Source organism: Artemia sp. Qi Xiang Cuo, chromosome 19 (assembly GCF_049724085.1).
Source record: "Artemia sp. Qi Xiang Cuo chromosome 19, ASM4972408v1, whole genome shotgun sequence".
NCBI classification, from domain to species: domain Eukaryota; kingdom Metazoa; phylum Arthropoda; class Branchiopoda; order Anostraca; family Artemiidae; genus Artemia; species Artemia sp. Qi Xiang Cuo.
The window spans coordinates 9,394,376-9,410,841 of NC_142812.1; the positions used below are offsets into that span (position 1 = coordinate 9,394,376).

At 38.2% G+C, this 16,466-nt stretch overlaps 1 protein-coding gene across 1 annotated transcript in view; it reads left to right on the forward strand.

Moving 5' to 3' along the window:
* LOC148940474 (lysosomal Pro-X carboxypeptidase) overlaps positions 1-16,466 on the forward strand; it is a 93,725-nt gene that overhangs the window by 2,364 nt on the left and 74,895 nt on the right. Inside the window, exons 2-3 of the mRNA XM_089105612.1 lie at positions 7,805-7,942; positions 9,663-9,946. Coding sequence (XP_088961738.1) covers positions 7,805-7,942; positions 9,663-9,946 — 422 coding nt within the window. The remainder of the gene's footprint in view (positions 1-7,804; positions 7,943-9,662; positions 9,947-16,466) is intronic.

Below are 16,466 nucleotides of genomic sequence, written 5' to 3' on the forward strand. Positions count from 1 at the left end.
GTGGGCGAGAGAAGGGTGTGAGTTGCCCACAAATCACTTTTGACTATTAAAAAGGGTACTAGTCCTTTGAATTTCAAATCGAATGAGCCCTTTTTCAAGTTTCTACGACAAAAATTTCAATAAAAACCTTATATGCCCCCAGGGCATAGCTTATAATCCTTGCCCTGTGGGTTATGGGTGAGTGTCCTCCTTAAAAATATGTTTTCTATCTGGAAATCAACTACCCTAAACAAAATGGCTATCTCAAAATTTTTATTGGATGTGTTTGGGGGAATGATAGGTGTGGGAGGGCTAGTTGCCCTCCAATCACTTTCGACTATTAAAAATGGCACTAGCCCTTTGAATTTCAAGTCGAATGAGCTTTTATTGAAGTTTCTACTACAAATCCTTCTATAAAAACCTTATAGAACCCAAGGGCATAAATTAAAACCCTTGCCCTTAGGGTTTTGGGCGAGTTTCCTTCTCAAAAAACAATTTTCTATTTGGAAATCCACTACGCTGAACAAAATGGGTTTCAAGAAATTTTGATTAGTTGTTGTGGGGTGACTGAGGGGCGGGGGGTAGGGGGCAAGTTGCCCTCCAATCACTTTCGACTATTAAAAAGGGTACTAGCGCTTTGAATTTCCAATCGAATGAGCCTGTTTTGAAGTTTCTACAACAACACCTTCTATAAAAACCTCATATGCCCCCAAGGCATAACTTAAAACCCTTGCCCTGAGGGTTGTGGGGGAGTTTCCTCCTCAAAAACATATTTTCTATCTGGAAATCAACTACGCTGAACGAAATGGGTATCTAAAAATTTTGATTGGACGTGTTTGGGGGAATAATGGCGCGGGGGGGGGATAGTTGCCCTCCAATCACTTTCGACTATTAAAACGGGCACTAGCCCTTTGAATTTCCAATCGAATGAGCCTTTTTTGAAGTTTCTACCACAACGCCTTCTATAAAAACATTATATGCCCCCAGAGCATAACTTAAAACCCTTGCCCCGAGGGTTGTGGGAGAGTATCCTCCTCAAAAAGATATTTTCTATCTGGAAATCAATAACGCTGAACAAAATGGATATCTAAAAATTTTGATTGGGTTTCTTTGGGGAACTGATTGTCGTGGGGGGGGGGCTATTTGCCATAAAATCACTTTTTACTATTAAAAAGTGCACTAGCCCTTTGAATTTCCGATCGAATGAGCCTTTTTTGAAGCTTCTACAACAACGCCCTCTATAAAAACCTTATATGCACCCAGGGCATAACTTAAAACCCTTGCCCTGAGGCTTGTGGGGGAGTGTCCACCACAAAAATATATTTAACATCTGAAAATCAACCACGCTGAACAAAATAGCTATCTCAAAATTTTGATTGGATGTATTTGGGGGAATGATGGGCGTGGGGGGGGGGGCGGTAGTTGCCCTCCAATCACTTTCGACTGTTAAAAAGGGCAGTAGCCCTTTGAATTTCCAATCGTTTGAGCCTTTTTTGAGGTCTCTACGACAACTCTATTTGGATTTGGTTAAATTTTAAGAGCAGAAGTAGCCCCGAACGTTTGAACATAATACCCTCAGTCGTTCTTGGGATACTGCTGAGATGCCTTATTGGGAATTAGCATTATCACATTGCATTTTGATTTAATCTTAAGTCAACATTTAGTTTTTAAACATTTAAAAATTGGATTTTAGGAAGACTAAAATCTATTCTATAAATCATATACAACAACTTTCTATATAAATCTTATATGCACCCAGGGCATAACTTACACCCTTGCACTGAGCGCTCCGAGGGGGTTATCATCCTAAAAGACCTAATTTCCAGAACTTTCAGCTACGTTAAACGACATAGATATATCAAAATGTTGAATGGATGTCCTTAGGAAAACGGTGGGCGTGAGAGGGGCGGTAGTCTCTATCCAATCACTTTCAACTATTAAAATTTCAACTATTCAATTTCCAATTGAATGAGCCCTTTTGAAGTTTCTACGACCACGCTTTCAATAAAAACTTTATGTGCCCCCAGGGCATAACTTACAACCCCTGCCCTGAGGGCTGTGGGGGGGAGGGTTTGTCATCTTTAAAGACCTTATTTCCAAAACTTTTAACTACGTTGAATAAAATGGCTATCTAAAAATTTTGATTGGATGTGTTTTGGGAAAAGGTGGGCGAGAGAGGGGGGTTAGTTGCCCTCAAATCACTTTTGACTATTAAAAATGGTATTAGTCCTTTGAATTTCAAATCGAATGAGCCCTTTTTCATGTTTCTACGACAAAGATTTCAATAAAAACCTTATATGACCTCAGGGCATAACTTATAACCCTTGCCCTGAGGGCCATGGGGGAGTGTCCTCCTCGAAAACATATTTTCTATCTGGAAATCAACTACGCTGAACAAAATGCCTATCTCAAAATTTTGATTGGATTTGTTTGGGGGAATGAGGGGGGGGGGGGGCTAGTTGCAGTCAAATCACTTTCGACTATTAAAAAGGGTACTAGCCCTTTGAATTTCCAATCGAATGAGTCTGTTTTCAAGTCTCTACGACAACGCCTTCTATAAAAACCTTATATGCCCCCAGGGCATAACTTAAAACCATTACCCTGAGGGTCGTGGGGGAGTGTCCTCCTCAAAAACAAAATTTTCTATCTGGAAATCAACTACGCTGAAAAAAATGGCTATCTCAACAATTTTGATTGGATGTGTTTGGGGGAATGACGGGCGTGGGGGAGTGGGCTACTTGCCGGCCAATCACTTTTGACTATTAAAAAGGGTACTAGCGCTTTGAATTTCCAATCGAATGAGCCTGTTTCGAAGTTTCTACGACAACGCCTTCTATAAAAACCTCATATGCCCCCAGGGCACAACTTAAAACCCTTGCCTTGAGGGTTTTGGGGGAGTGTCCTCTTCAAAAACATATTTTCTATCTGGAAATCAACTATGCTGAACGAAATAGCTATCTCAAAATGTTGATTGGATGTGTTTGGGGGAAGGATGGGCGTGAGGGGGGGGGGCTAGTTGCCCTCCAATCATTTCGACTATTAAAAATGGTACTAGCCTTTTGAATTTCCAATCGAGTGAGCCTGTTTTGAAGTTTCTACGACAACACCTTCTATAAAAACCTTATATGCCCCCAGGGTATAACTTAAAACCATTGCCCTGAGGGTTTTGGGGGAGTTTCCTCCTCGAAAACATATTTTCTATCTAGAAATCAAGTACGCTGAACAAAATGGCTATCTCAAAATTTTGATTGTATGTGTTTGAGGGAATTATGGGTGTGGGGAGGGGGGTGGGCTAGTTGTCCTCCAATAACTTTCGACTATTGAAAAGTGCACTAGCCCTTTGAATTTCCAATTGAATGAGCCTTTTTTGAAGCTTCTACGACAATGCCTTCTACAAAATCCTTATATGCCCCCAGAGCATAGCTTAAAACCCTTGCCTTGAGGGTGGTGGGGAGTTGCCTCCTCAAAAATATATTTTTTATCTGGAAATCAACTACGCTGAACAAAATGGGTATCTCAAAATTTTGATTGGATGTGTTTGGGGGAATAATGGGCGTGGGGGGGGCTATTTGCCCTCCTATCACTTTCGACTATTAAAAGGGGCACTAGCCCTTTGAATTTACAATCGAATGAGCCTGCTTTGAAGTTTCTACGACAACGCCTTCAATAAAAACCTTATTTGTCCCCAAGGCATAACTTAAAACCCTTGCCCTGAGGGTTGTGGGGGAGTGTCTTCCTCAAAACATATTTTCTATCTGGAAATCAACTACGCTGAACGAAATGGCTATCTAAAAATTTTAATTGGATGTGTTTGGGGGAATAATGGCGCGGGGGGGGGGGGCTAGTTGCCCTCCAATCACTTTCGACTATTAAAACGGGCACTAGGCCTTTGAATTTCCAATCGAATGAGCCTTTTTTGAAGTTTCTACGACAACGCCTTCTATAAAAACATTATATGCCCCCGGAGCATAACAGAAAACCCTTGCTCCGAGGGTTTTGGGGGAGTGTCCTCCTCAAAAAGAAATTTTCTATCTGGAAATCAACTACGCTGAACAAAATGGCTATCTAAAATTTTGATTGGTTATTTTTGGGGGACTGATGGGCGTGGGGGGGGCTAGTTGCCCTCCAATCATTTTCGACTATTAAAAAGTGCACTAGCCTTTTGAATTTCCAATCAAATGAGCCTTTTTTGAAGCTTCTACGACAACGCCCTCTATAAAAACCTTATATGCACCCAGGGCATAACTTAAAACCCTTGCCCTGAGGGTTGTGGGGGAGTCTCCACCACAAAAAGATATTTACCATCTGGAAATCAACTACGCTGAACAAAATAGCTATCTCAAAATTTTGATTGGATGTATTTGGGGGAATGATGGGCGTGGGGGGGCGGTAGTTGCCCTCCAATCACTTTCGACTATTAAAAAGGGCAGTAGCCCTTTGAATTTCCAATCGTATGAGCCTTTTTTGAAGTTTTTACGACAACGCTATTTGGATTTGGTTAAATTTTAAGAGCAGAAGTAGCCCCGAACGTTTGAACATAATACCCTCAGTCGTTCTTGGCATACTACTGAGATGCCTTATTGGGAATTAGCATTATCACAGTGCATTTTGATTTAATCTTAAGTCAACATTTAGTTTTTAAACATATAAAAATTGGATTTGAGGAAGACTAAAATCTATTCTATAAATCATATACGACAACTTTCTATATAAATCTTATATGCCCCCAGAGCATAGCTTACAACCCTTGCACTGAGGGCCCTGAGAGGGTTATCATCCTCAAAGAACTAATTTCCAGAACTTTGAACTATGTTGAAAAAAATGGATATCTCCAAATTTTGATTGGATGTGTTTAGGAATATGATGGGTGGGAGAGGGGCGTTATTTTCTATCGAATCACTTTCAACTATTAAAATTTCAACTATTCAATTTCCAATTGAATGAGCCCTTTTGAAGTTTCTACGACCACGCTTTCAATAAAAACTTTATGTGCCCCCAGGGCATAACTTACAACCCCTGCCCTGAGGGCTATGGGGGGAGGGGTTGTCATCTTTAAAGACCTAATTTCCAAAACTTTTAACTACGTTGAATAAAATGGCTATCTAAAAATTGTGATTGGATGTGTTTGGGGGAAAGGTAGGCGTGAGAGGGGGGTTAGTTGCCCTCAAATCACTTTCGACTTTTAAAAATGGTACTAGTCCTTTGAATTTCAGATGGAATGATCCCTTTTTCATGTTTCTACGTCAAAGATTTCAATAAAAACCTTAAATGCCCCCAGGGCATAACTTATAATCCTTGCCCTGAGGGTTGTGGGGGAGTGTCCTCCTCAAAAATATGTTTTCTCTCTGGAAGTCAACTACCCTGAACAAAATGGCTATCTCAAAATTTTTATTGGATGTGTTTGGGGGAATGATGGGTGTGGGGGGGGGGGCTAGTTGCCCTCCAATCGCTTTCGACTATTAAAAAGAGCACTAGCCCTTTGAGTTTCCAGTCGAACAAGCTTTTATTGAAGTTTCTACAACAATGCCTTCTTTAAAAACCTTATATACCCCCAGGGCATAACTTAAAACCCTTGCCCTGAGGGATGTGGGGGAGTGTCCTCCTCAAAATATATTTTCTATCTGGAAATCAACTACGCTGAACAATATGGCTGTCTCAAAATTTTGATGGGATGTGTTTGGGGGAATGAAGGGCGAGGGGAGGGGGCTAGTTGCACTCAAATCACTTTCGACTATTAAAAAGGGTACTAGCCCTTCAATTTCCAATCGAATGAGTCTGTTTTGAAGTTTCTACGACAACGCCTTCTATAAAAACCTTATACACCCCCAGGGCATAACTTAAAACCCTTGCCCTGAGGGTCGTGGGGGAGTGTTCTCCTCAAAAACAAAATTTTCTATCTAGAAATCAGCTACGCTGAAAAAAATGGCTATCTCAACAATTTTGATTGGATGTGTTTGGGGGAATGACGGGCGTGGGGGAGTGGGCTACTTGCCCTCCAATCACTTTTGACTATTAAAAAGGGTACTAGCGCTTTGAATTTCCAATCGAATGAGCCTGTTTTGAAGTTTCTACGACAACGCCTTCTATAAAAACCTCATATGCCCCCAGGGCATAACTTAAAACCCTTGCCCTGAGGGTTGTGGGGGAGTGTCCTCCTTAAAAACATATGTTCTATCTGGAAATCAACTATGCTGAACGAAATGGCCATCTAAAAATTTTGATTGGATGTGTTTGGGGGAAGGATGGGCGGGAGGGGGGGGGCCTAGTTGCCCTCCAATCATTTCGACTATTAAAAATGGTACTAGCCCTTTGAATTTCCAATCGAGTGAGCCTTTTTTGAAGTTTCTACGACAACGCCTTCTATAAAAACCTTATATGCCCCCAGGGTATAACTAAAAATCATTGCCCTGAGGGTTGTGGGGGAGTGTCCTCCTCGAAAACATATTTTCTTTCTAGAAATCAAGTACGCTGAACAAAATGGCTATCTCAAAATTTTGATTGTATGTGTTTGAGGGAATTATGGGCGTGGGGAGGGGGGGGGGGCTAGTCTCCAATCACTTTCGACTATTGAAAAGTGCACTAGCCCTTTGAATTTCCAATTGAATGAGCCTTTTTTGAAGCTTCTACGACAACGCCTTCTATAAAATCCTTATATGCCCCCAGAGCATAACTTAAAACCCTTGCCCTGAGGGTGGTGGGGAGTTGCCTCCACAAAAAGATATTTTCTATCTTGAAATCAACTATGCTGAACAAAATGGCTATCTCAAAATTTTGATTGGATGTATTTGGGGGAATGATGGGCGTGGGGGGGGGGCTCTCCAATCACTTTCGACTATTAAAAAGGGCACTAGCACTTTGAATTTCCAATCGAATGAGCCTTTTTTGAAGTTTCTACGACAACGCCTTCTATAAAAGCCTTATATGCCCTCAGGGCATAACTTAAAACCCTTTCTCCGTGGGTTGTGGGGGAGTGTCCTCCTCAAAAAGATATTTTCTATCCGGAAATCAACTACGCTGAACAAAATGACTATCTCAAAATTTTGATTGGACGTATTTGGGGGAATGATGGGCGTGGGGGGGGGGGCTAGTTGTCCTCCAAACATTTTCAACTATTAAAAAGGGCACTAGCCACTCCAATTTGCAATCGAATAAGCCCTTTTAAAAGTTTCAGTGACAACTCCTTCGATACGAAGTGCCCGGGTATGGAGAAAAAAAAACAACACATTGTGCCCACATCGTTCTTTACTTAGGCAGCGCTAGTGCGCTGCCTATGATTACCTCTACTGGTAAGTTCCCAAATTGTTGGAAATTGGTCTTTATTGCTCCGTGAAAAAGACAGGTAACAAGCACGATTTTTATAGTGTCCGACCCATTACGCTTATTCTTTCCAAATTATATGAAAGATTTTAGATGATTTAATAAAGATAATCCCAAATGTTGACCTTAGGCAATTCGGAAAAATACATTCTACATCTACCATGTATTATCTTTTTCACCTTATGCATACACTTTGTAAAAAACTTGAAAAGCATAATACCTGGCTTAGTATTATAGCTCTGAGCTTACAAAAACCTCTGATTTAATTAATCCCTTAGCACTTTTTACACATGTCCTAATTTTTTTGTTCATTATTATGTGAACCATTTCGATTTCTGTAAGGGAATTTGGATCAGGCGGGTGAAAATTTGGATCAAGCAGGGTAATTTTGGGGACAGAGAGCAACTAATTTCGGCGGAAAAATTATTCGCTATACCCCCTTGCTGCTTGTGCAGGTCTCAGTATTTTCAGTTTTTGCTCATATCATAATTTTGTCTTTCATTTTTAGGTGGATCACTTCTCTTTCACTAAAGACATAAGCTACAAGCAGAGATATCTTATAAACGCAAGTTATTGGAAGCCTAAAGGACCTATTTTCTTTTATACAGGAAACGAAGGTGACATTGAGCTTTTCGCAGAAAACACGGTTAGTTTGACGTTTCTTCTTAAGTAATAACTCTTATGTTTATTAATTTCTTGATCATTGGACAGACCAAAAGTACAGCCATACTTAAATCTAAATAGTATCCGTCTCCTATTGAACAACAGTAAATTAAAACAGGCGTCAGATCAAAGGTGACGGGACAGGTACATGAAAGCTGCAGCTTTTAACGAAAATCTTTGCCTTAAATATTGGGAAAAAAAGAATTGGAATTATTTTTAACAGCAACAACAAATACCACAAAAAAATGAATAGATACTGCATACTAAGTTTGATTATATTTTGAAGATCATAAATTGCTAACGGAGGGGGGGAGTTTCTTGCTAATTTCAATACAAAGAAGACCCACCTATCCCCCTTAAATGGATTGAACCTTCATGCCCCTTGACACTACAATATTTATTTTTGAATCTTAAGTGAGGTGTTTTTTTCTTTCTTTCTGTTGGCTAAATTACAAATAAAACGGCATTTGAACCGAAGAAATTCACATATAGCGGAATTTCTAAGACTACAGTGGACCACAGGTTTCGCTGCAAAGGACTGGACCTTGCGAATGAAGGGGACGTCACTATCTCCCTATATCCACTCCGAAAAAAACAACAACAACTTGTCTTACTAAAAATTATTGACATTATCGCGGACGAGGCCCCCCGCACAGCCTCATATCGGTCCACCTGAAAACGTAAATTTGCGACCCCCTCTAAGCCACCTACCATGTGGCAGGAGTCTTAAATCATAGCCCAAAGGTGTTTGACTAGCCTGTTTAAAGATACTTCTGTAGACTTTCGGAGCTGAAGAGCCACATTTTTACAATAATTTTTTCGGATTTTACCAGAATTTTACCTAAAACTTTATACCGGTCTATGAAAATACCAACCTATCAGTCAAATCTCTTGAAAGGTTATTTAGAATTTGTATTTGGGGGGGGGGGAGAAAAACCGAAAGGTGTCTTATATAGAAACTATATGAAATCATGGGAATAGCTATAGCATTTTCGAGAATATAGGCAGGGTGAAAGGTGATGGAGGGGGTGATGGACAAAGGATCCTCTTGTATAAATGCCTGGGCTTTCCTTCCACACATTTTGGCTTGTGACGCTTCTGATGCTTTGCTGTGAATTTTTATAACAAAAACTATGTGATTGATAGCAATAACTTATTTCAATAGTCTTCTGGGGGGGGGGGGGCAGTGTTAGAAATTATAATAGGGGGGGAGGGACACATCCCAATATAGATTCCCCCATCACACAGTTCAGCTACTAATGCTTCTGTTGTTTTAATGTGACTTTTATAACAATAAAAATGGGATTGATAGTAATACCTTATTCCAATAATCTCTTGGAGGGCTGTGTTAGAATTTGTGTTTAGTGGGGGGAGGGGCAAAACAAAAAAGTGTTTCATACGGAGAGAATATGAAATCATGGAAATGAGTGTAAAAATTCCAGAATTTAGGGAGAAGGGACGGTGGTCTCAACAGCCTCCTGTATATGTGCTGGGGCACCCCTCCACAAATTTTAGCTAGTGATGCTTCTGTTGGTTTGCTGCGACTTTGTGTGGCGAAAAATACGGGACTCATAATAATAACTTATTAAAACAATAAGTTTGTTACTTATAGCAATCACTGGTTAAAAATAACCACTTTTGGTTTAATTTTATTATGTAATATGGTGCTTTTTATAAAGTGAAAAATATTGTCTTTTTTTCAGGGGTTTATGTGGGATATAGCGCCCGAATTCAATGCCATGCTTCTGTTCGCTGAGCATAGATATTACGGGAAGTCCCTTCCATTTGGAAACGATTCTTACAACAATGCTTCCACTTTAGGATACTTAACAGCCGAACAGGCTATGGCTGATTTCGCAACCCTGCTTACACATCTTAGAAAAACGACAAATGGTACAGAGAAAAGTCCTATAATTGCATTTGGTGGGTCATATGGAGGAATGTTGGCTGCTTGGATGAGGGTGAAATACCCTCATATCATCCAAGGGTTTGTTTTATACCTTTAGATAAATTATTTATTCATTTAGGATAGCAGTTGTTACAACTAAATGCAGTATCTAATATTCTCTCATTTCCGAGATAATTACCAAATGGGTTTACTAAACTGGGCTCAAAGAGATAATCAGCAGAACAGTGTATTTTCAATCATCCTTGAATCGTCTTGATTTACATTGCCTTGCTGATAAGGTTTGCTAACAGTTTTATGGAATTATTTCAGAAACATAAAAATGTCGCATAATGACCTTTAGGCGCGGCAGTAGCGACATGGTCAAACTTTGTGAGGGTTAAGAAATATAAGGGGAGGCACAGGGATATGCGTTAAATTGTCGAATTCCCCACCCTCTTTTTCTATGATTTGCAATCATTTAAGTCTCGAATCTGAAATTTTGTTTTTAATTGTTAATATACAATTAACCCTAACATGCGCGGGAGAGAAAATATGCAAAAATGGAGGGAACCACGCTATTAGGACATTCTATGATGAGGAGTGTAGGAATAAGAGGGAGGAACTTTGGGAGGCACTGAAGGTATTGAAATTAAATGAAGAAGGAGATGTTTTTCAACAACTGTTTCAGAATCATCGAAAATCTTAGGCAGCACTATTGCGCTGCCTAATTAAAGAACGATGTTGGCGCAATGTATGATTTTTTTTTTTTTTGTTTCTTGGTCTTAGACCAAGGCGCTTCGTATCGAAGGAGTTGTCATAGAAACTTCAAAAAGGGCTTATTCAATTGGAAATTCGAGGGGCTTGTGCCCTTTTTAATAGTCGAAAGTGATCGGAAGGCAACCCACACCCCTTCCACGCCCACCATTTCCCCAAACACATCCAATCAATTTTGAGATAGCCATTTTGTACAGCATAGTTGATTTCCAGATAGAAATAATGTTTTTGAGGAGGACACTGCCCCACAGCCCTCAGGGTAAGGGTTGTAAGTTATGTCCTGGGGGCATATAAGGTTTTTAATGAAAGTGTTGTCGTAGAAATTTCAAAAAAGGCTCATTCAATTGGAAATTCAAAGGGCTAGTGCCCTTTTGAATAGTCGAAAGTGATTGGAGGGCAACTAACCCCCCTCTCCCACCCACCTTTTCCCAAACACATCCAATCAAAATTTTGAGATATCCATTTTGTTCAACGTAGTTGAGAGCTCTAGAAATTATGTCTTCGAGGATGACAACCCCCCCCCCCCACATCCCTCAGGACAGGGGTTGTATGTAATGCCCTGGGGGCATATAAGGTTTTTTGTAGAAAGCATGGTTGTAGAAACTTCAAAAAGGGCTCATTTGGCTGGAAATTGAAATGGCTAGTGCCCTTTTTAATAGTTGAAATTGATTGGAAGACAACTAACACCCCTTCCACGCCCACCAATTATTCAAACATATCCAATCAAAATTTTGAGATAGCCATTTTGTTCAAAGTAGTTGAAAGGTCCGGAAATTATATCTTTGAGGATGACACTTCCCCCACAGCCCTCAGAGTAACGGTTGTAAACTATGCCCTGGGGCTATACAAGGTTTTTATTCAAATCTTTGTCGAGGAAACTTCAAAAACGGACCAGTTAATTGGAAAGTCATACGGCTAGCTCCCTTTTTAATTGTTGAATCTAATCGAACACCAACTAACCCCCCTCTCAAACCCTCCTTGCCCCAAGCGAACCCAATCAGGCTATTAAAATAGCCGTTTTGTTCAACGTAGTTAAAAGTTTTAGAAATAAAGTCTTTGAGGACGATAACCCCCTCAGAGCCGTCGGGGCAAGGTTGTCAGTTCTGCCCTGGGGGCATATAAGGTTTTTTTAGATTGTGATGTTGTAGAAACTTCAAAACGGGCTCATTCGATTGAAAATTAGAAGGGCTTGTGCCCTTTTTAAAATAGTCGAAAGTGATTGGAGGATAAATAACACTCCTCTCACGCCCACCATTTCCCCAAAGACATCCAATCAAAATTTTGAGATAGCCATTTTGTTCGACGCAGATAAAAAGTTCGGAAATTATGTTTTTAAGGATGACACTCCCCCCACTGCCCTCAGGGCAAGGGTTGTAAGTTATGCCCTGGGGCATTTAAAGTTTTTTCTATAGAAAGCGTTGTCGTAGAAACTTCAAAAAGGGCTTATTCGACTGGAAATTGAAAGGACTAGTGCCCTTTTTAATAGTTGGAAGTGATTGGAGGGCAACTAACCCCCATCTTACGCCCAACATTTCCCCGAACACATCCAATCAAAATTTTCAGATAGCAATTTTCTTCAACATAGTTGAAACTTCTGGAAATTAGGTCTTCGAGGGTGACAACGCCCCCCTCCCCAGCCCTTAGGGCAAGGGTTGTAAGTTATGACTTGGGGGCATATAAGGTTTTTATTTAAAGTGTTGTCGTAGAAACTTCAAAAAGGGCTCATTCCATTGGAAATTGAAAGGGCTATTGCCTTTTTTAATAGTTGAAAGTCATTGGAGATCAACTAACGCTCCTCTCGCGCCCAACACTTCCCCAAATGCATCCAATCAAAATTTTGAGATAGCCATTCTGTTTAACGTAGTTAAAAGTTCCGAAAATTAGGTCTTTGAGGATGACAACACCCTCACAGACCTCAGGGCAAGGGTTGTAATTTATGCCCTGGGGGCGTATAAGGTGTTTATAGAAAGCGTTGTCGTAGAATCTCAAAAGAGGCTCATTCGATTGGAAATTGAAACGGCTTGTGCCCTTTTTAATAGTCGAAAGTGATTGGAAGGGTTGACATTTTTATAGTAAAGATCGATGTGGGTACAATATATTATTATTTTTTACTTTGTTTTTGTTTAGACCAGGGCACTTTGTATCGAAGGAGTTGTCTTAGGAACTTCGAAAAGGGCTGATTCGATTGAACATAGAAATGGCTAATACCCTTTTTAATAGTCGAAAGTGATTGGAGGGTAACTAGTCCCTCTCCAACGCCCACCCTCCAATTTGCCCATTATGTTTAAAAACTAAATGTTGCCTTAAGATTAAATCAAAATGCACTGTGCTAATGCTAATTCCTAATAAGACATCTCAGCAGTATATCAAGAAAGACTGAGGGTATTATGTTCAAACTTTTGGGGCTACTTCTGCTCTTAAAATTGAACCAAATCAAAATAGCGTAAGTATACCCAAGCTGTCAAAGAAAGTAAACAGATTTTTTTATGCGAATGGTATCAAGTTTCCTATTTCAGGTCAGCTAGAGGAGGTATGAAACTAAATTAAACACTACTATTTGTGTCCAGGTTTTGAAAAGGATGTGTGTTGTTAAAAATTGCTGAAAACCTTTCTTCAGTATACAAAAAGCAGGGCAAACTATAAAGTCTTAAATAAAACGAAAAGATTTAAAGAAATATTTTCTTTTTCCCTGAAAAGACTATTTCAATATAAAGCGAACAGAAGTTAAAAAAACTTTTTCCACAAAATAATTTTTTCAAAGAAAAGTAAAGTAAATAAAAGAGTAAATACAAATGAATGTGCATTGTCAGTTCAATATACATATACTGATATTTAGTAATCAAAATCTTAATATTATTTGATTTATTAAAGTTATAAAAGTAAAAACATTTATATTTTATCAGTAAAGTGCAAATTATGTTCTGGCCTTGGGAAGGCATAGGGGGTTTTGAGCCCTACTCATGTTAATTTCTGCTCGTTTTGAGTTTGACTCGGTTATTTATTGTAATTTCTGTTCGTTTTGGGTGTCATTTATTGATCGATGCTGATTTGTGGTAGTTTCACGCTTGGTAGATTATTTGATTTTATTGTTGCTCATTTTTGGTCTAATGGAGTTCTTTATTTTTCTTTGAAAAACTTATTTTGTGGAAATTTTGATTTTAATTAATTACAAGAAAGAGAGAAAGGAATATAAGAATCTTATAAAGGTAAAAAAGGAAGTTTGAGATTGAAAAAACTGAAAGGCTAAAGTTAGTCTTGAGAAACAATGAATCAAAAGAGTTTTGGAAGCTTGTAAAATAATCAACTGGGAATACAAACGAAGAAAAAGGTACAATCGAGGCACCAAGATGGTCGGAACACTTAGAAAACAAGGAATTGGAAGAAATTAGGAGCTACACATCCGATGGAGATTTAATGAGCGTGGAAATGTTTGAGGAATAAATTGTAGAGAGACCGATGAAGAAAGAGAACTATTAATTCTTAAAATCTGCCACCGAGGATGAAATAGTTAAGACCATGGAAAAAATGAAGGTTTATTCAGCTCCTGGCTTAGACGGAATCCCAATGCAAGTATGGAAATAGGCAAAAGTATGGGTCATCCAAATCATCGCTGTAGCATTTTCATCAATTATCAACAACCCCCCATGGCCTGAGCAATGGAATACATCTGTCACCATACCCTTATATAAAAAAGGGGATAGCATAGATCTCAGGAATTACCGTATGATCAGTTTGGGCAATGGTGTAAGCAAGCCTTTTGCAAAAGTGTTAGGGAATAGGTTAGATAAATGGCTAGAAAAATCATAGAAAGTTATTGAAATACAAGCAGGATTTTGCGAAAATTATAGTACTATAGATCAAATTTTTATTTTAACCAGTCTAATTAGGAAATATACCAGGAAAAAAGAGGATAAGTTATTTGTGGCCTTTTTGGACATAAAAGGTGCTTCCGATAGTGTCAATAGGGCATAGGGAACTTCTTATGCATTGTTTGATTAATTTAGGATTACCGCGTCAGTTTATGCAAATACAAATGTATTTGCGGGAAAGTTTGTAGTGCGGGTTGGTAAGGAAACATCGAGGGAAATATTTAGCAGGTTAGGGGTAAAACAAGGTTGTACTTTGTCACCGAAGTTATTTTCGTTGTATATTAATGACATTGAAAACTACTTAAGGAAAAGGAAAGTAAGTAAATTGCAATTATTTGATAAAAAAAAATTCCCACACTTTTGGACGCTAATGATATAGCTTTATTTGCAAATAGTAAAGAAAATCAAAGGTTTAAAAATTTTTAAAGCTTTATTGGCAAATAGTAGAGAGAATCTGCAGTATGCATTAGAGAGTGTAGAAAAGTATTTTAAGGAAAAGAGACTGGTTTTAAATCTAGAGAAGTCAGCAGTAATGGTTTTTGCAAGGGGAGCGAAGACATCTGAAGAAAATTTTAGTTACGGTAGGGTAGTTATAAAAGTAGTGAAGGAGTATGGTTACCTAGGCGGTAGACTTATTTCAAATGGTAAGTGGACAAGAAACATAGCTCTAATGTCAAGTAAAGTTTAACTGGCATATTCTTAAAGAGTTGTATTAAGGATATAGGAGTAAAGGATATCAAGCTACAAAAGCATATTTTTGCAAATAGAATAGAACCTGCTATACATTATGGGACAGAGATATGGGGACACGAATGGGGGGTGGAAATGGAGAGGACGCAGCTACATTATTTTAAAAGATTAATAGGGTTAGATAAAAAGCTTAATAGCAATGTTATAAAGGGTGACCTGGGTCTTTTTGGCTTAAGAAATAAAAGGTTAGTATGCATAGTAGGTTATTGGGAAAAAAATTATTGCTATGTAAGATTATCGGTTAACAAAAATGCTTTCAATGAAATGCTTTTGAATAAAAGAAGATATTATTGGCACGTGAAAAACAAGAGTAAACTAGACGATAGAGAACTATCAGGCTGGTGGAATGATGGCATTGGACCTGGGGTGGAAACAGGATTGATTGCAAAATCTGTGGAAAAGTGCTACAAGATCAAGAGATCCAGGTATTGCAAGAAGACAAAATTAAGTAACATTCCTTTGGAATATATAGAAAAATTGGACAAGCCTGGGGAGAAGAAATATATCTAAAATTTGGGCTCCAAAATGATACTTTAGAATGGGTTTTATCAGTAAGGGGGAATTTTATACCGCTTAAGAGGAGAAGAAAGTATTTAGGGAGGGTTAATATGCCAAGTGGTCCCTTCACTTGTCCGATATGCGGGGAGTCGGAAGATTTAGAACATTTTATGTGTTATTGTGAAGAACTGAAGGTACTTAGAAGGGAAATTTTTGGGAGGGATGTCATGCATAGAATTTGTCTAGAAAATAAAATACGAAGTAGTTGCAAAGTGGATGTTAAAAATTTGGGAATTTTTGTGAGTGTGGGGATGAGACATAAGGAGGGTTTTCTATTGTAGTGTTATTTTCAAAAGTGTTTGTACTTCTTATGTTTTATGTGTTTTGTGGTATTTGTAATATCCGTGGCCCATGGGGCTTTATGAGAAATGTATATATATATATATATATATATATATATATATATATATATATATATATATATATATATATATATATATATATATATATATATATATATATATATATATATATATATATATATATATATATATATATATATATATATATATATATATATATATATATATATATATATATATATATATATATATATATATATATATATATATATATATATATATATATATATATATATATATATATATATATATATATATATCTATATCTAAATCTATATCTATAATTTTCAGTGAATATCCAATCAG